Source organism: Gymnodraco acuticeps, unplaced genomic scaffold (genome assembly GCF_902827175.1).
Source record: "Gymnodraco acuticeps unplaced genomic scaffold, fGymAcu1.1, whole genome shotgun sequence".
Taxonomy (NCBI): domain Eukaryota; kingdom Metazoa; phylum Chordata; class Actinopteri; order Perciformes; family Bathydraconidae; genus Gymnodraco; species Gymnodraco acuticeps.
Genome location: NW_022989949.1, coordinates 793,079 through 813,054, shown reverse-complemented (window position 1 = coordinate 813,054; position 19,976 = coordinate 793,079). Strand labels below are relative to the sequence as shown.

General features: G+C 39.8%; 2 protein-coding genes across 5 annotated transcripts; one reads left to right on the top strand and one right to left on the bottom strand.

Annotated features, from left to right (window-relative positions):
- Positions 1 to 5,102: 5,102 nt before the first annotated feature.
- cunh11orf68 (chromosome unknown C11orf68 homolog) lies at positions 5,103 to 6,862 on the top strand. 3 transcript variants are annotated; one of them, XM_034210548.1, is made up of 2 exons: positions 5,103 to 5,235; positions 5,682 to 6,862. In XM_034210548.1, the coding sequence occupies exon 2, from the start codon at positions 5,725 to 5,727 to the stop codon at positions 6,466 to 6,468; it is 744 nt and encodes a 247-aa protein (XP_034066439.1). In that variant the 5' UTR covers positions 5,103 to 5,235; positions 5,682 to 5,724; the 3' UTR covers positions 6,469 to 6,862. The 3 variants fall into 3 exon arrangements, with proteins under 3 accessions (XP_034066439.1, XP_034066441.1, XP_034066440.1); XM_034210550.1 differs by having other exon boundaries at positions 5,153 to 5,235; positions 5,721 to 6,862; XM_034210549.1 differs by having other exon boundaries at positions 5,186 to 5,235; positions 5,687 to 6,862.
- A 4-nt stretch (positions 6,863 to 6,866) lies between these two features.
- On the bottom strand, positions 6,867 to 19,587 carry rela (v-rel avian reticuloendotheliosis viral oncogene homolog A). 2 transcript variants are annotated; one of them, XM_034210546.1, is made up of 11 exons: positions 19,427 to 19,587; positions 16,911 to 16,946; positions 16,542 to 16,687; positions 14,998 to 15,143; positions 13,365 to 13,456; positions 12,119 to 12,253; positions 9,841 to 9,945; positions 9,193 to 9,408; positions 9,026 to 9,106; positions 8,839 to 8,922; positions 6,867 to 8,568 (listed from the first exon to the last, which is right to left on the bottom strand). In XM_034210546.1, the coding sequence occupies exons 1-11, from the start codon at positions 19,431 to 19,433 to the stop codon at positions 7,760 to 7,762; spliced, it is 1,857 nt and encodes a 618-aa protein (XP_034066437.1). In that variant the 5' UTR covers positions 19,434 to 19,587; the 3' UTR covers positions 6,867 to 7,759. The 2 variants fall into 2 exon arrangements, with proteins under 2 accessions (XP_034066437.1, XP_034066438.1); XM_034210547.1 differs by having other exon boundaries at positions 6,867 to 8,565.
- Positions 19,588 to 19,976: the final 389 nt, after the last annotated feature.

Below are 19,976 nucleotides of genomic sequence, written 5' to 3'. Positions count from 1 at the left end.
GTCATTTTGGATCAACTTTGTACAGGATTAAAATGTAAACATGACTTTAACAGTAGTTGGACCCCCCTAACTGCAGTGTGTTATAGTTTGTGTTATAGGTTAACGTACATGCAACAATAACACACATAAACTTCGTTTATACAAACCCCACATTGTACTTTATTTGTATTAACACAGCTTGGTCTCATATTTATGAACATATTTAATTTCCGAGGTACATTTGTAGTAGTGCCTTCTCTGTGCTACATTACACAAGTAGCTACTGTTAAACTGTGGATCATTTTGATGGAGTTTGTCATACAACTCTTTGATACAGAGGTGTGTCAGATGTGAGAATACATTGAAGTTCTTTTAAATTATATTTTGGCTGCTCAAAGCACGACGCTGAAGTTGGCTTCCGATTCAGAGCATCCGATTCGGCAGTTAAGGGGAAAGTTAAGGGACATTTAATTTACAGCGCTGAGCGAACAATCCTCCGTGTTTGAACCTCTTAAATCGCTGCAAAGCCTATTTATTTGGACTGGATTATCCCAGAGGGTCTAAAGATTCTTTATAACCCAGTTTGAGATTTGTGAAACCTTTATTCTATTTGTGAAAATACAAACAAGGGAGATTTCAGTGCTTTTTTCGCATCCTGACCACATTAGACCAGGGGCCTCATTTATAAAGGGATATACGCTCAAAAAATGGCGTAAGCCAGTTTCTACGCAATGTTTGCGATTTATAAAATACTAACTTGACGGGAAAACGTGCGGTCCTCCACGCAAACTCTAACCCATGCGTACGCACTAAGCACAACAACGGGAGAGACGAGAAACTGCGACACCGTTGGCAGAAGGAAGAATGGAGAGACATATGTGGAAATAATATAAACAAAATGTTACCTCTCATTTATCATATATGAAGAATTCATTTTCAAACATTGATTAAAGCCAATCTTAAAATGATTAAACAAACGCCTGTTTGAGACTCCTCAGTGCACACAAAAACATAACTTGGAGAAATAAATAAATACGGATATGTTATTTAAAACCACCTGGAATATGTTGTGTTAATGTTATGAAATGTTTTCTCATAAATGATGCGGTTTTGCATTTCTATAGGTTGTAGATACGAGCATGGTTTTATATACTACCATGTTTAATCATGTTTTATGCCGTTTGCTAAGACTTGATAAGTCGCTCATAAAACACAGGAGGTATGGAAACTAAGAACACCATATGTGGTAAATTGTACAGCTAATATAACACAACACATTAGTTGTATTTCCTTTAACTGGTGGATATAGAGTTGCTGCAGTGGAGACGCTGCGCACAGCTGATCGACAGCTGGGACACAAACCACCAAATATAAAAACATAATTCAGATCCAGTCGTCATGATCCACTCCGGAGGGATTCCCCGATCACTTCTTACAGTCTCTCATCAAGGGGGGGTCTCCTGTCCCCGGTACAAACACACTGCCTGAGGAAGGCTGTGTATTTTTTTTGTCATGAACCTTTTTCGGACCACTTATTTATTTATTTTGGTGACGATCCGACCTCCATGCTGCTACTCTGGTTCAAACTGCATCCACCAAACAATATGATTTATCTCCACCTCCCCAAAATAACCAAAATCTGACACGGTGTGAGATGTCTTTTTTCGCTGTTCTGTCGTCATTTCCTGCGATCTTCTTCATAAAGTCAGTCAAAATGAATGAATGAATGAATGGGCGTTTCTTTGACTATTTATAGGCAAATATGGGCGTTACGTGAAGTCCGCAAAAGCTGCACCGCATTTCGAGTCGGTTGTGATTTATAAGGGAAACCGCAACCGCAATGTTTGGTGAATCGGAAAATGTCGGAACATTTCTGTACCTATTTTTTGGATTTCTACTACGTAAGCAACCTTCCCACGTGAATCCTACGCACGGCGTTATAAATTACATTACATTACATTACATGTCACTTGTTAGACGCTTTTATCCAAAGCGACTTACATACTCAATACTGTGGGCAATCCCCACAGGAGCAATTTGGGGTGAAGTGTCTTGCCCAGGGACACAACGACATGCTGACTGCAGTGGGGTTTGAACCTGTGACCTCCTGATCCGAATACCAACTCACAACCCACTGCACCACAGGCCTCCATAAATGAGGCCCCAGGTCCTGATCTAAAACCACTAGACCTAGACTCATCAAAACTGGACTGGATTATCCCACGGAGGCTAAAGATTCTTTATAACACAGTTTCAGATTTGTGAAACCTTTATTCTATTTGTGAAAATACAAACAAGGGAGATTTCAGTGCTTTTTTCACATGTCGACCACATTAGACCATATAGTATACCATATATAGTATATAGTATATATAATTTAGTATATATATAGTACCATGGAAAGCACCATTTGGCCATTCGTGCCAAAACACATAGCCTATTTATAAACTTCAATATTTAACAGAACATATTTCAAAAGGAAATAGCACAACGTGCCGTTAAATAATAAATCTGAGGCAGGGATATTAAGAGCCCCTCATCCCCCTTGCAAATCTAACCCTGACAAGTGTTTTTTACGAACATTATTGTTAATTAAACAAATGTACAGATTAATTAATTGCTAAAACAAACTGTTTGGGTGCACGCATTAATTACTACTGGAAGCTATCACAATAAATCAATATTGTTCTTTGATTTCTTGTTTGTATTTTCACAAATAGAATAAAGGTTTCACAAATCTCAAACTGTGTTATAAAGAATCTTTAGCCTCCGTGGGATAATCCAGTCCAGATTTGATGAGTGTAAGGTCTAGTGGTTTTAGATCAGGACCTGGGGCCTCATTTATAAAGCGATATACGCTCAAAAAATGGCGTACGCCAGTTTCTACGCAATGTTTGCGATTTATAAAATACTAACTTGATGGGAAAACGTGCGGTCCTCCACGCAAACTCTAACCCATGCGTACGCACTAAGCACAACAACGGGGGAGACGAGAAACTGCGACACCGTTGGCAGAAGGAAGAATGGAGAGACATATGTGGAAATAATACCATAAATAAAATGTTACCTCTCATTTATCATGAAGAATTCATTTTCAAACTTTGATTAAAGCCAATCTTAAAATGATTAAACAAACGCCTGTTTGAGACTCCTCAGTGCACACAAAAACATAACTTGGAGAAATAAATAAATACGGATATGTTATTGAAAACCATCTCGAATATGTTGTGTTAATGTTATGAAATGTTTTCTCATAAATGATGCGGTAAGCAGGAGGACAGCATTACTTTAAACTGACGCCGTGTTGCATTTCTATAGGTTGTAGATACGAGCATGGTTTTATATACTATCATGTTTAATCGTGTTTTATGGTTTGCCAAGACTTGATAAGTCGCTCATAAAACACAGGAGGTATGGAAACTAAGAACACCATATGTGGTAAATTGTACAGCTGATATAACACAACACATTAGTTGTATTTCCTTTAACTGGTGGATATAGGGTTGCTGCGGGGCCTCATTTATAACGCCGTGCGTAGGATTCACGTGGGAAGGTTGCTTACGTAGTAGAAATCCAAAAAATAGGTACAGACATTTTCCGAAATTTTCCGATTCACCAAACATTGCGTACCGGCGAGGAAAGTGCGTGCAGCACTTCCTACGCCGGTTTCCCTTTATAAATCACAATCAACTCGAAATGCGGTGCAGCTTTTGCGGACTTCACGTAACGCCCATATTTGCCTATAAATAGTCAAAGAAACGCCCATTCATTCATTCATTTTGACTGACTTTATGAAGAAGATCGCAGGAAATGACGACAGAACAGCTAAAAAAGACATCTCACACCGTGTCAGATTTAGGTTATTTTGGGGAGGTGGAGATAAATCATATTGTTTGGTGGATGCAGTTTGAACCAGAGTAGCAGCATGGAGGTCGGATCGTCACCAAAATAAATAAATAAGTGGTCCGAAAAAGGTTCATGACAAAAAAAATACACATAGCCTTCCTCAGGCAGTGTGTTTGTACCGGGGACAGGAGACACCCCCTTGATGAGAAACTATAAGAAATGATCGGGGAATCCCTCCGGAGTGGATCATGACGACTGGATCTGAATTATGTTTTCGTATTTGGTGGTTTGTGTCCCAGCTGTCGATCAGCTGTGCGCAGCGTCTCCACTGCAGCCTGTGCATCTCAACCCCCCCGCAGCAACTCTATATCCACCAGTTAGAGGAAATACAACTAATGTGTTGTGTTATATTAGCTGTACAATTTACCACATATGGTGTTCTTAGTTTCCATACCTCCTGTGTTTTATGAGCGACTTATCAAGTCTTAGCAAACGGCATAAAACATGATTAAACATGGTAGTATATAAAACCATGCTCGTATCTACAACCTATAGAAATGCAAAACCGCATCATTTATGAGAAAACATTTCACAACATTAACACAACATATTCGAGGTGGTTTTAAATAACATATCCGTATGTATTTATTTCTCCAAGTTATGTTTTTGTGTGCACTGAGGAGTCTCAAACAGGCGTTTGTTTAATCATTTTAAGATTGGCTTGAATTATTATATGAATTATTCATATATGATAAATGAGAGGTAACATTTTATTTATGGTATTATTTCCACATATTTCTCTCCATTCTTCCTTCTGCCAACGGTGTCGCAGTTTCTCGTCTCTCCCGTTGTTGTGCTTAGTGCGTACGCATGGGTTAGAGTTTGCGTAGAGGACCGCACGTTTTCCCGTCAAGTTAGTATTTTATAAATCGGAAACATTGCGTAGAAACTGGCGTACGCCATTTTTTGAGCGTATATCCCTTTATAAATGAGGCCCCTGGTCTAATGTGGTCAGGATGCGAAACAAGCACTGAAATCTCTCTTGTTTGTATTTTCACAAATAGAATAAAGGTTTCACAAATCTCAAACTGTGTTATAAAGAATCTTTAGACCCTCTGGGATAATCCAGTCCAAATAAATAGGCTATGCAGCGATTTAAGAGGTTCAAACACGGAGGATTGTTCGCTCAGCGCTGTAAATTAAATGTCCCTTAACTTTCCCCTTAACTGCCGAATCGGATGCTCTGAATCGGAAGCCAACTTCAGCGTCGTGCTCAAAGCACATGTACCGTAACTGCACGAATAGAATAAACTGCAACATAATCTAAACGGCAACTAGCTTTACCGCAGTCAGTTAGTGCTGCGCGTGAGCGGAAGAACAACACTGGACAACCAACGCCATCACCTGCAGGTACGTTAAGCCTCAACGTCCACAGTTTGCCATCGTACCTATTATCCACATCCAAAGTATTTATATTAAAACGTTAGGTGTGATATCAAGTTTGCGGTTAAGCTACTTCTTCAAAATTGCAAATAATGTAACCGTGGACGATTGTTTAATGGCTAGCTAGCCGCTTAGCTAGCTTCAAATATATTTTCGTGTTTCGCTTCCTGTTAACTGTATAACTTACACACACAATTGATTAAAAAAAGCTTATAGCAATTAACTTTTGTTGGACAAACGTTAGCTTTAGAACTAGGTTTGCTAATGTGGCAGGCTAGTAAGTTAGCAACATTAGTAAACAATCCAGCGGTTCACTTTAGCCTAGATTTGGAAATAGTCCAAACTAATCGATAATGTGCACATTTGATTTTAATGACTATTTTAATAAAGAACGCATTTCTCATTTCAACAAGGTAAGACGAAGGATTTGTTAAATTCCCCTAAACTAACAGCAACATGGAGGAGGAAGGGGCCCCTGGAGGTGTCGAGGTGGCGACTCCCTTCGCTGCAGAGACCTATGCTGCTGAGGCCATGGCTGCAGACATGGACCCGTGGATTGTGTTTGACTCGAGAAGAACTCCCAGATCCGAGTTCGATGCCTGGCTGAAGACCAACGGGCCCTCCCAAGTGGACAGATTTGGCAATGAAGAAGGTGGAGTCAGCCCTGTGGGGTGGATAGCTGTGCTGGGCCTGAACCACTGCCCCAGCGTTGGGGATGTCACTGGTCTGCAGGAGAGCTGGGAGAAACTTTTGGCCAGCGGCCGGCCAGCCAGCTTCCAGACAGTGAAGGAGCTGGCCCTCAACCACGGAGTGCTCACAGGCAAATGGCTGATGCACTTGGACACTGGTTTCAAGTTGGACAATGCCTGGGAGTGTGTGGCGAGAGCGGCCCTGGATGGCAAGATCTCCCTAGTTAAAGTCAGTCCGCATAACCCCAAGGGAGAGGGCAAGCAGGTCATTTGTGCCTATAACGAGAACTTCACTGACGAAAGCGAGGTCTTGAGGCTAGACTCTGTCATCCGTGCCGCAGGGGTCAAGTGCTCTCTCACCTACAAGCCAGATGTGTACACATATCTGGGAATCTACAGAAACAACCGCTGGAAACTCTGTCCGACCATATACGAGAGCAAATTTGACCTGGAGTGTGTGCCCCGCCGTTCACACATTATCAACAGAGTCACCAATCTTGAAGTAACATAAGTCTGTCAGAAGAAGAGGGTAGTTTTGTAGGATGAAGAAGCACTTCTTGATCCCACGAGCCGACAAATGCTTTTGAATGTCAGTCGCTGAATTTTGATCTCAAGTTCTTCCTTTTGGCAAAAAATAATCTAATTTATACATGTGTTTTCATGCTGTTATATTTCCAAAGTGACCAGAACGGTTGTCACATATTTTGTTATGATTATAATGTGTTCATAAGTAAGAAAATGTATGTTCTTCATGTTGTAACACACTAACACTGATGGACAGGGTGAAAAAGCATTTGTTTTTTGCTTTTACAATATGCATTTGTCTAATCTTTTGGGCTTTATTTTTTCATTAGTACTGAACCACGATAACAGAGTTGCCAAATAAAGTCTACGTTTGAAGACAATTTGTATACGTTGTAGGTTTTATTGTCAAGAAAAGTGTTTTGAATTTTCATAACAGCAAAAAGGCACATATACTATGTTTACATCATATCATCAATGGAATCTGAAAGCATTTTTTTTTACTACAGAGTAAAGCAAGTTGACATACAAGTCTTTAAGGTAAACTGCAGCCATAAGTGTAGAAAAACGGACCAGAGGCAGACAGCAAAACATAATCTGATACAGCTCTGAGTGTGAGCTCCTGCTATAAGCATGTACTTATTAATGTAGCTTGATAATTATATATATATATATATATATATATATATATATATAGACCTTCATTTGGTTTGTAACGCATTACTGTACGTGTTGAGACTCAAAGGCACGAGTATAAGAACATCATTTGTTGCTGCTGACCTTAAAAGACAATGTATTTGTAAGTCATAGTCATAAATGTGGATATTTAACTACAAGGACATTATTTGTATAGACTTACCTCCAGGTGTGATTCAAAACCTACTGCGAACTCCTACCGCTTTAACCAAACATACAGAGTTATAATCACATTAACACTGACCAGAGTTACTACAATTGTACAAAAACATGTTCCACAGAAAATAACATCAACAGGAAAACGTTTGATAAAATGCATTCAGCGTCTTTATAGAACAAAGTTAATGATTGATGCTGAACAATGATATCCGGAAAATAAATGCTACTTATTGAATACCAGAAAGATTCCTTGTTTTGGTGTTATTAAAAAGCATGTACACGGTGAGCAGTTTTGCTACATATCATCTTTTACAAGCCCTAATTAATCCACCCTCTTTCCTTTTGTAACAACTAAGGACTTATAGTTCTGAAGGGCAGATACATGTGGTCTTAGTTTGTCCGTATAAAAATCACTTGGACAAACTTTAAGTCGGGTGTCCTGACACAAACCCAGCTTGGCTTCCATTGTTAAAAATGGAAATAAGACGATCCTCGTCTGCAGACATCAACTCGTCGAACTCATCGAGCACGGTGGAGCGGTGGTTGCCGTTGTTGGACGACATGTCAATCATGCCCTCGTTCTGGAGCAGGTGGACAATGCTGTTGGGGTAATTCATCCAGGTGCTTCCTGGGAGGCCGGCGGGGTCAGATGTGATCTGGGATGCTGCGGCGTGAGCAGCGTAAGACGAGCTGTGAGCTTGTTGGCATGAAGCTGAAGCCAAGATCACAGGGACGTTTCCACCCTCGTTCATGAGGTTCGGGTTCAGGAGGTCCTCAAAGTCGTCCATGTTTAGGTTATCCAGAACACCTGGGGGCTGGGCTTCGGAAAAGCTTGGGAACTCTGGGATATCATCGTCCACAAGTGGTGGGTCCACCCGGTACTGAGAGCCCTGCAGGGTGAAGGAGCTGCTGCTCTGTGAGGAGGACGCACCGGCCTGAGAAGCTGCCGTCTCCTGGGCCATGGCCGAGGAGATGTTGGGGAAGAACTCGTGCAGGTCTGCCAGGTTGACGGTTGAGTAGTCCTGGTTGGCGGTGGACGTGGTGGTAGAGTTTGGCACTGGAGTGGCCTTGGGTTGGGAGCCCAGGTGCAGGCTCTCCATGATTTTCCATGTTTGGTTTGTAGTTGCAGCAGAGACTGGCTCCATCTTGGGCTGGACTGAGAAAAGCTGGCCCGGTTGATATGAGTAGGAAGACTGGGGTTTGGCTCCACTGGCACCAGAGGGCACCACAGCTGCTGGAGACACACATGACAAGCAAGAAGGAATTAAAATTTCACTATTGAAAATCACATTATCTTTATGCAGAAGATGACCTACAAATAATCAGTTTATGGCAAAGGTGTGCTGATCGTTGGGGTGACAGAGGGGATGACGTGTAAATACAAACCCAGGACCACCGCAGATGGAACTGAACCCCAGTCCATGTTTTAGATTATTGCAGGTCAAATTTACTGCATTTTGTAACATATGCAAATGTTTCTTTCAGACATATTAAACAGACTCACCAACTTGTGCGTTCATAGATGGAGGCTTGGTTGTGATTGTTCTCCTTGCCGGGCTTATGTGCCGTCTATCTTGTGGAATGGACACTAACATTTCAGCAGACATGATTAGATTACATTGAAACAGAACATTTAAATACAATATTATATATATATAGCAGTGGTAGTGACAGAAACAAATATGTCATACCACTAGAGAGCATGGGCCCCAGCTTCAGGCTCTGGAACATGTCCCCTGTACGCTTCCTCTTCTCATTCAGCCTGTATTCATCTACAGGAGTTAATAAACAAGAACATCTTAGAGTGACTTCGGCATTTATTTGACATTACAGGAATAATGGGAACATTGCCTCTTACCTGGGTCAGAGGGCAGGTACTGGAAGTCCATTGGCTCGCTGACCTCGCGGTCTGAGGGCCGACGCAGCTGCATCTTGACTCTGATGGGCTCGGTGAGGTTAGCATCGCGGTACGGCGGTGTGCGGAACACAATGGCCACCTGCCTGTGGACGTCAGCCTGTGAGAAAGTGCCTTTTCCCTCCCAGGAGTCCTGGAAGAAGCGCACCTCGATGTCCTCTACAAAGGAACACAGAATGGGAAATGTAGAGAGATAAGATAGAGAACACAAACTTCACATTATTAACAGCACAACCAAAATACTGCAAGTGGGTTCTTTGATAATGATCATATCTTTTTGCTTTGTTTTTCTCAGTGTTCTACAGTTTACTCATTTAGCAGGCACAAATACACAGTGCAAAGAAGTTGTCAATGAACATAGCATGTTCATAATTGAATTAGAACATTGGAAAAAGTGGACAGGGGAATAGAGGAAGACATCTTTTGGTTTGTGATTGAAGTCACTTAGAAATAATGTGTCTGCTTTGCATTACACAAAGAAGACCCTGTGACACAACGAAGCCATCTTATTCTTAAGCACACACTCAATAATATTAAAGTATTTATTCCTTAAATATGTAACCCATCCCATTCTCTACAGGCTTATTGTACCTTTTTGCACTTTGTCACACAGTAGAAATATTTCATCCCCTCCTTTGCAGCCTCCATTGTTGCGGTTGACTCGGCAGATCTTCAGCTCAGCTGTGTTTGGCGCCCCTTTTAGAAAAAAAAAAGCATTTATGAAAACTTGTAAATACCACTGAGCTATTGGGCGACCCTGAAAACCTGTAAATACAAATAATTTTTAACCTGACACATTTAAATGCAGAAAGACTCGGGCTATTATTGAAGAATCAATATTGCAAACCTTCGGCAGGAATTCAAAAAATATATTTATTTTCATTGTATCTTTTCTGTTTTTTGTATTTTTATAAATTCATTATTGCTGTTTTCAATAGTTTTTTTTATGAATCTTGATTTGTAGAATTATTTTGTTATTCATTGTATTTCCTCAGATTTGAATCTCAGCACTAACACTTATTCACATTTTGGACTACCTAAAATATGTATCTAATAAAACCTCAACTTCAACACTGCAGACTCAACAGTCAGAGTTTCTGGTAGCCGGTAATTACCGGACTATGACCGGTAAAATATGCTGAAGACCGGCAAATCTAAATCTCTCCGGACAAAATGTCCGGTCAAAATAATTCCCCCTTAGCGCAATATCGCATCAGTTGCGCCACTTATGTGACAGACAAGAACAGTACATTCTAATCTAATGTCTAACATTTAATGTGGAGAAAGAGATTTATCCTCCTGAAGGGGACATTTTGACCCCTCATGTAAACAAATGCATAATTCTGCGCTATACTTTGCCTCCACACCCCGTTGCCAAGCAACGCTTATTGTTTGGTGTCCTTTGATAAGCAGGCAGTCATATCATTAGCCAGAACTAGCTAGATCTGATCGATATGGACAAAAACGCGAGTGAAGTCTAATCGGACACGAGAGAGAGATCAGATCAGCTGCTGCTGACGGAGACAAGCAGCTCTGCATGATCACCTGCAGCTCTACATGATGCAGCTCTGTGATCACCTGCAGCTCTGTCCGCTGTGAAGGACTGGTGAGCGGAGCAAAACACACACTTCAAGTTAGAACTAACACACTTAGCTATTTTATCTACCTCCGGAACAACCTAACCTAGTTATAAATATGTTTATTCTTCACTGTCGGGTCACTCATTACTGGATCAGCGAGCTGCATGAGACGATACTGACAGGCTGTCAGGAGAGGGAGAGAGGGAGAGAGGAAAAGAGAGGCTCCGTTTATTCCTTTGTTATTATCCAAAGTTACTGTATACTTTTGAATAATGTAGTTGATCTACTATAATTAGTTTGTTTAATATAGAGTCGTTATCAATTTGTTTTAAAGCTCAATAAATAACAAAGAAGACTTTTGACCGGCACTTTTCTCATTTTGTCTGGAAGATTTAAACTTTAACGGACTCTGACAACAGTACTTAAATAATCCTCTCTGAAAAGAAACAATATTCATGTTTGAAACAGCATGAGAGCATACAATCATTTCACTTCAACATTTAAATAAATGTTGAAGTGAAATGATTGTATGCTCTCATGCTGTTGTCCAGTAAATGCTGGACTTAGTGACACACAATTCAGGAAAGAGATGCGTACATACTATACATCTATGTATAGAGCTGTGTTTTGTGGGTAGGGTTTTGTGGTGTGAATGTTCAGCAACAGAGTAAGAATCGAGATACTTGCTATACATATATAGACTAATTCTTGTAAATACCTTGGAGCTGACAAGAAAAGTTCAAGTGCAAAGAGGAACAAAGAGTGTCTGAGGGAGTTTAATGATGTTTAGGATGATTGTGAACTTCCTTACACAGAAACAAAAAGCCCTTCCAGGGAGGAGTGTTCCAGACCAGCTTCTGCTATAAACGCTATGTGACTTGCATTAGATAGCCGTTAGTCTATGTAAACTGTATCTGTCCCTATCAAATAACCAATAAATAAAATAAACACTGGTATTTCCCCCAAATTCATGTTAGTTAACACTGTCCAAAAAATATGTCATATTAAAGAGCTTCTACCCAAAAGTATATTTATAAGCCAGGGTTGCAACTACCAACACAAATGTTATTCCTTCAAATGTCAAAAATATTTAGTTTACAATAATATATGAGAAAGAAAGGTACAGAATCCTCTCATTTGCTGGAATCAGACATTTGTTATTAACATCATTAATTGATTATCACAATAGTCCCCAATTCATTTACTGTTGATTAACTAATAGATCAACTAATGGTTTCAGCTCTGACATTAGAGTTCCAACATCTGCAACATATGTGTTGCCAACTCACTGTTGTCAAAGATGGGCTGCGATACCACAGGCTTCAGGGGAATCAGATCCCCGGTAGGCAGAGTGATGGTGGCCTGGACGCAAAGCCGGACCGCGTTCAAGTCAAATTCCTCCTCCCACACCTTTGCATCGGGAACTGCAGCCAACACACAGCAGGGAAAAGGGTGGGGTTCACAATGTGTCTGGCAGAGCATTGCATCCTGTCATATGTAGGCTATTTACATTTCATGATCTTATTGTAACGGTACATACATTACATTGCATTTAGCTGACGCTTTTATCCAAAGCGACTTACAATAAGTGCGTTCGACCAACAAGATAGAAGTTGAAGAAAACAGAATCATATAAGTACATCAGGTTTCATAGAGCAAAAACATTTCAAGTGCTACTCAACTGGCTTTAGAAAAGCCAGTCCTTTATTAGTATAAAAGTGCTTTGTTAATAAATCTATCGCTCGAAGTGGAGTCGAAAGAGATGAGTTTTCAGTTTGCGCCGGAAGATGTGCAAGCTATCTGCCGTCCTGATGTCAATGGGGAGCTCATTCCACCATCCTGGAGCCAGGACAGCAAACCCACATAGACTTGTTTTTCTAAAATACAGAACCGTTCATATCATAACTATCATGGAATTGTTCCTATTTTGTGTTAAGCGTCCACTGCTGTAGATTCAGAGAAGTTAGTAAAACTGTTGGGACACATTCTATGTTTAGGTGGGTATCATTGCTAATGCTAACTCTACCCAGTTAGCTACTTTTTACACATAGCTAAGGTAAAAGCTACATGCAAATGTGTTGTATAAATAGGTAGACAGAGAAACACAGCGATAAAGTAAAGGTACAAGACTCTTAAATTAAAAAAATGTGTATACATGACAGTAGCTAGCTTGATACTTCTTGAACATATTTTATGCTTAGAACCCACTGCTGTGAACTCAAAGAAATGAGGTAAACAGTTGGAATTTTTTGTAGCAGTGGCTATCACTGCTAATGCTAACTTGTAGCTAGTTCTTAACAGAGCGAAAAAAAAAACTTGCTAAAAAATTTAAAAACAAATGTTTAGGGTTAGGACAGAATGACAAAATCATAGAGCTAAACTATCACACTGCCTTCTTGTTTTAGCATATTTAAAATGAGATTCTCCTTTTCTTTTTCTTATTTTAGCAAGGTTTAAGACAGAAATCTAAATATCAGTTCAGTAAAATAATGGCATCACACTTGTGTCCAACTCGCTTCTCTCTGCAGAACTTACTGTTGAAGGGGTTGTTGTTGGTCTGCAGCCGACACGTGATGGCTTCATTCACATCCTTCTTCTTGACACACTGTATGCCCAGGTTCTGAAAACTGAAAGCAAATACAGTCTTAGACCGAAACCAGAAGACAGAAACCACTGAAGCATGCATGTACTTTCTAACTGACGATATTAATTCTCATTGGTTTTACAGTGAAACAAAGTAATCTAGAACAAACACATATTGGTGGTCAAACACTTAGACTTACAGTTAGGTTACAGGTTGAAAGGACTGAGGAAAGTGTGAGTAGAAACATGCTCAGTACCAATATATAAAGATATTTTATACATCCAATATTATGAATATGTTAATGCCTAACTGATATTTCACTAACATAAATGATTATCTGTTTCTGTTCTGTATATTAATGTTGATGGGCACAAAAAACAACGTTTTATTTGGGAAAATAACTCTCTCTCGCCTAGAAGACCTTATTCTAATTGTGTTGTAGTACTGAGACACTAAGGGTGTTAACCACAAGTTTCAAGATGATGAGATATTATCTCAACTATCAGGACAACAATACTATATTTGCTGCAACAATATGATTGAATTTAGGGTTGTGCTAATATTATGATACAATACCCTGTGCCTATTTGACATAATCTTATATTTATAGCACCCGAGAAAAAAGCTCATTCAATACACTTTGACCATTGTTTTATAGGCCTCTTCCAGGCATTTGAACGGAAAACAATCTATTCTTTATGATCAAAGAAATAAAAAAGACCAGTTATGTGCCGCATTCCCCATGATTAACAATTGTTTTAATATTTATAAGGAGGTGTGTTGAAATTAGGCTTGGGAATTTCACTATAATATTTCATTTCATTTTAATTGTTTATTTTAATAGGGACAATGCACATTAATGACTCTTTAGACAAATAATGCTTCAAGTGTAAATATGCTGGATTTTAGATTTGAGCTCATCCATAGTCCCTGATAAAAGATAAGGGTATTTTTTTTCCACTTTAGATTCATGATATTGGATAATTGAATCAATCCAAATGAATATATCATTACACCCTAATATCTACTATAGTGTGTACTAAAATAACTTATCTAGCTTTTTGTTATGCAATGTACCATTTTCGATGTGAAAAAACAAATGACTAATATAAACAAGTGCACTCACCTTTGAATCACAATACACTGACAGTGGTGGGCAGTACACACTGTTTGTTTGAATTGCATCACACTTCTGATAAAGATAGACAGGTCTCTGCTCAGATAGACTGGTCAAATGATGCAATAATAAACCTTATATCATTGAAAAATAGTCTCATTTGCTGTTATTGTGCATTTCTTGCAAAGCCCCCCCAATGCTTTTTATTTTATTTATTTGTAGCAGTGACATGTATGATTGTCAAGGAGGATACGATACTGAACCGCGTTTCTGTAAGTGGTGTGTTCTGTTAATGTTTGACACATCTATAAACTCGTGATGAAACTGTCGACTAAATGTACACGCCAGAAAACACGTCATCTCCCACAAAGGATGAATCAATCAATTTGAACATCATTTCCTCCAGTTTCTCTTACGTGCGAGATGTTTCTGTCACACATTAGCCAGACATTCACACCCCAGTCTACCTGTGTATTCTTCTCTCCTGCAGGTCTGCCTCGTAGTAGCCATGTTTGCAGTCTTTTCCGACCAGTTCATGCGGGTGAGGTTTGTGGGGTGGGTTCTTCGTCACCAATGAGATGCGAACATGCAGGGGGCCACTGTAGTTGTGCACCTGTGAGAGGAATATGCAATAGTTTCATATTTCCAAAAGGAAATCCGAATGACACATGAGCAACGTTTATTCTGGCTTAGAGGCTAGTTGAGGGTTATCGTCAATGGCCGACAACTGCTAAAACTGACACATTTCATGTAATATCTCAAAAGTTATGTAATGTAGCCCTGTTTTACATTGTAGCATTTTTGTTTTGTCATGGTCAACTACAGTAAATTCCATTTAAAGTTCAAATTAAAAATAATATGTTAAAGTTAAAGCTTGACTGCTTTTATTGTTAAGCACTTTGTAACTTTTGTTAAGACAATTCATTTATGTGATGAGTTTTTTATGTCCATTATAGATTACTCTGCCAATTGTTCTTTTTTTTTAATAAAGAGGCCCTAATATAGGCCTTCCTATCCAGAGCACCTCCATTGGACTCCTTTGTTTACTTACTTAACATAATGACACCACAATGTAACTCTCTCGCTTCTATTGGCTAGCACTCCAACACATTGTACGCTAAGGGGCGGGATATCTCTAAACTGTGGACCTATCTCAGTTCATTTGTAGGGCTGCGTGAGTATGGCCAAGTATGTGAGTAAATCTCACTGTAAACTATTTCATCATCACCAAAGTCGGTGATATTATGACCGATCATAACTCAGCTTATGCACCACACCACACAAACACACCACACACACACACACATTAGCATGGTTTTACGAAACGGGCATACCGTCGGTTACAAGACGGGTCGGGTGGTTACACATCACACACCAACACAACACACACACACACACACAACCACAAACACCACACCCACACACACCACACCACACACACACACACAGACACACACAACACACACACACACCACACACCACACACACACACACACACACACACACACACACACACACACACACACCACACACACACACACACACACACACACACACACACCACACACACACACACACACACACACACACACACACACACACACACACACACACACACACACACACACACACACCTGCTATTTTAAAGTAAAGTCAACACATATCGACCCTAAATATAGTCTATATTAAGAATGAGAAAAATAAAGAGCTTTTTGAACATTAAACCATGGATTCATGTCACAGTAGAAGCACAACATACAAATATGAACCTGAAAATGAGCAAAATATGTCCTCTTTAACAGAATGGACTTGTCAGATATTTCTAATTGCATACATTTTTAACAGCAAGAACAGTAGAGTAGTATTGTTTTATAATAGAGGTAGAGTAAAAGTGAATAACATTATGGGCGATACTTTACACCAACTTTGACCAAAGTGTATTATCATGTTATCTAAGCTCCATTAAATGAAACCTAGAAAACATCCTCAATACATGGAGTTTAAGTCTCACCTTGATGGCTGGGTGGGTCTTGGTGGTTTCGTTGCTCTTCTCTCCGGGGATGCTTCCAGCTGACCGCCCCTCACACTTATACCTGAACCTCATGCCCCTCTGCTTCGGCTGCTCGATGATCTCTATGAAGGGGCCCGCTGCTTGGACTGATGGAGAAAGAAGAAGAAGAATGTGACGTAAATGTGGTGTGGCTGTCTTTTGGAAATACAGAAACAAAGTCTCTGTCCAGATTGTGAAAGCATGAATCACAGAATCAGTGCGTCAACACAGAAATCGGTCTGTTATAGGTACACAGTGTCAAATCTTTACTAGTTCAAAGTCAGAGCCGGGTCAAATTAAACACTAATTATTTACAGGAAACCTTCTTACCTTGGTTGTGCGGGGTCATACCCCATCCATACACAGCTGTGGGGGATAACAACAAGAAAAGAAAGGTTAAACGCTTGTTCGTCAAAATCTTAGAGCAATTAGTGGTTCGCCATTCAAAGTACATTGAACACAGAATACACTGGTAGTGATGATGACATAAACCAAAGGCTGCTTTCCGCACATATTTGTGGTTTGGTAAGGGTTTGTCATTGTGTGGCCAGGGTGGAAATCTACTAGACAGAGCTGTGTCCAAAGAGGTCAAAGGTCGCTGAAAAACAAGGGCTTCCCAGCTAAATATAATAAATCGCTATAAATTGCCTGCCAAGTGCAGAAAGGAGAAGAAGAAGCAAACAATGACAGGCAGGGTGTAATATTGGTGTCAGATTACCTGCCTTGTTGTGAGGAGCCTCCATTGTAATTGGAGCGCTCCGGTTTCAGACTTGGTTAATGAATTGTTAAGATTCATAGAAAGAAGCGGGGTGTGACAGAAAGTCAGGAGGCCGAAGCTCCACCCAAAGGCTAGTAGGACTTGTTTGATGTGAAAGCATTGGTAGGAGGATTCCCAAGTTGTAACATGCCTGCTTCCCAGACCCAACTCATAGCATGCAGTGTTTCCCCTAGGCTTACTGCTTTGGGGGGGTGCAGCCTGAGCAGGGGGGGGGTCAAAAACACTAAACTCACAACTTAAAATGAAAGTGTTTAGTTTATAAAAGAGCACATGTTCAATATGAAAAGTGACAGTAGATATAGATTAGTTGCAATTTGGTGCTATATATATATTGAAAAAAAAATAGTTATAAAAAAAAAAAATTATATATATTTTTCAAAACACCTTGAATTTCAAGGGGGGCTCCGTTGGGGGGGCTCCGTTGGGAGGGGGCTCCTTTTGGCGGGGCGCAGCTCCCCTCCAAGACAATGGTAGGGGAAACACTGACATCACAACAGGCTTTGATTTAGATCAATGTGGATCTTGGAATAAGACAAACCAAAAAGGCCACAATAATTACAATTGTTATTATTTGAGAGGCAAATGAGGGCCTGATGTGAAAGTGAAAGTAAAGGCCTCCAAAACTGACTTAATGTACTAATATCAAATCAGAGATGAAGGAAGTGAGACGTTTGTGTGAGTTATTTTTAACTTTAAATTACCCTAAGAAAAGGGGTTTTGACATGGATTTAATTTCACTGTCTCTTTCCTATCCATATGGTAGACATGGAAAAATCATATACAGTATATTAACAAAGTCAATATTTTTGGGAGTTTAGGTCATTGATGTTGTTGATTGTTTATCGTGGTATTTCATGTTATTTGGCTTGCAGACAAAGGTAAAAGTGGAATCAAATAGAAAGATGGCAGTTTTTAAATCATCACAGGATACTCTTCACATCAGCATGCTTTTGAGCGACTAAACAGCCTGTTTCTATTTGGGACTTGTACAAAGTATGAAGTGCTGTTTCCATACGTCCATCCACTAAGACTGAGGTGGGCGGTTCTCGAGCAGTGAGGACCATTCATAATAAAATAGATTTTCAGAGGTGGTGAAAGTACTCAGATCTTGTACTTAAGTAAAAGTAGAAGTACCACAGTGTAGGAACACTCTGTTACAAGTAAAAGTGTATCAAAATGTTACTCAAGTAAAAGTGTACAAAAGTATAAGCATCACAATATACTTAAAGTAGCAAAAGTTAAAGTAATCATTCCACAGATTGGTCCATTTCAGAATAATATATATGATATGTTTTGATTATAATTATAATGCCTTAAACTAAGTGTTATTACACCTGGTTAAGGTGCAGCTAACTTATATTACTTTGAAAGGTAGCTTTGAATTGTATTCCAGGTGACATAAAGTCTTATTCAAGTGTTGATTTCACATCATTAATCCAAATCTGCAAAGTAAACTATTTACCTCTGGATTGAAGTGAAGTAGAAGTAGCAAAACATTGAAATACTCAAGTAAAGTGCAAGTACCTCAAAACTGTACTTAAGTACAGTACTTCAGTAAATCAACTCAGTTACTTTACACTGCTGGTTTTTTAATTGAAACCAATGCTACCTAGTGGGTTTATGTTTGCTGAACTGAAGATAATTTATCAACAACAACATAGTTTAAATCTTTCAATAAATAGATAGTTAGGTAAATATAAATATATAGATTTTTTTTTTTTTTTAATGAGGTTTTGTATGTTCAGTCACTGAAGAAATCCATGAGTTGGACTAACCCAATAGGCCCTTTGGCAGCTCGAGACTGTCAGGTGAGTTAGCTACACACAGAGGAATAAACACACTCAATGTAGCATACTGTTACCGGATGTAGCAGGTATAAGCCATTAAAGCACAGTAATGTCAAACTTCCTACTGTATGGTAGCGTACTATCCGGGAACTGCAGACTCCCAATGTTAGCGCAGTGATAGCGGGGCTTTCCCCTGTGCGCAAAACAACTCACTGTACAATTTCAGCTCCAGTGTCTAATGTGGGTAAACAAGCCGAGCAGCTTAACCCACTTCCACTCACCGTCCATGGCTGTTTCCGTGTCCGACTCACGCTTCTCCGTCAACACCACTGTTTATCTGTTTGTGTTCTCTTGCTAAAAGACGATGCATACACGACAGTGCCAACTCCATAAACTTCTTGACATTGCTGTTCTGTCGCCTTCCTGGCTCCGCCCACCTCGGTGAACGACAGGTAGTAAAGCTGGACGTTGGGAGGGCGGTATGATAATGCAGGGCTTCCGGTGAGAACAGCGCTGAAAAAAGTCCATATTAACTTCAATTAACTTCAAGAACGTGTATTTTACATGAAAAGTCCACTTTACTGTCTTCATCAAAATGTATTGAATCTATTCGTGAATTGCTGCTATTTCCATCAATGTGTCTGAAAAGTACGGTGGCCCTGAAGTGCAAGACACTACAGCATTTCACAAAACGCCACAGCATTTCAGAAAACACCACAGCATTTCAGAAAACGCAACAGCATTTCAGAAAACACAACAGCATTTCAGAAAACACCACAGCATTTCAGAAAACACCACAGCATTTCAGAAAACACAACAGCATTTCAGAAA

Coding starts and splice junctions, on each gene's coding strand:
- cunh11orf68 (XM_034210548.1), top strand. CDS start 5,725: ATGGAGGAGGAAGGGGCCCCTGGAGGTGTCGAGGTGGCGACTCCCTTC.
- rela (XM_034210546.1), bottom strand. Junction 13,457..14,997: donor CAGGAGAGAAGAATACACAG/GTAGACTGGGGT, acceptor ATTTGCTTTCAG/TTTTCAGAACCTGGGCATAC. Junction 8,923..9,025: donor GGGGCCCATGCTCTCTAGTG/GTATGACATATT, acceptor CTGAAATGTTAG/TGTCCATTCCACAAGATAGA.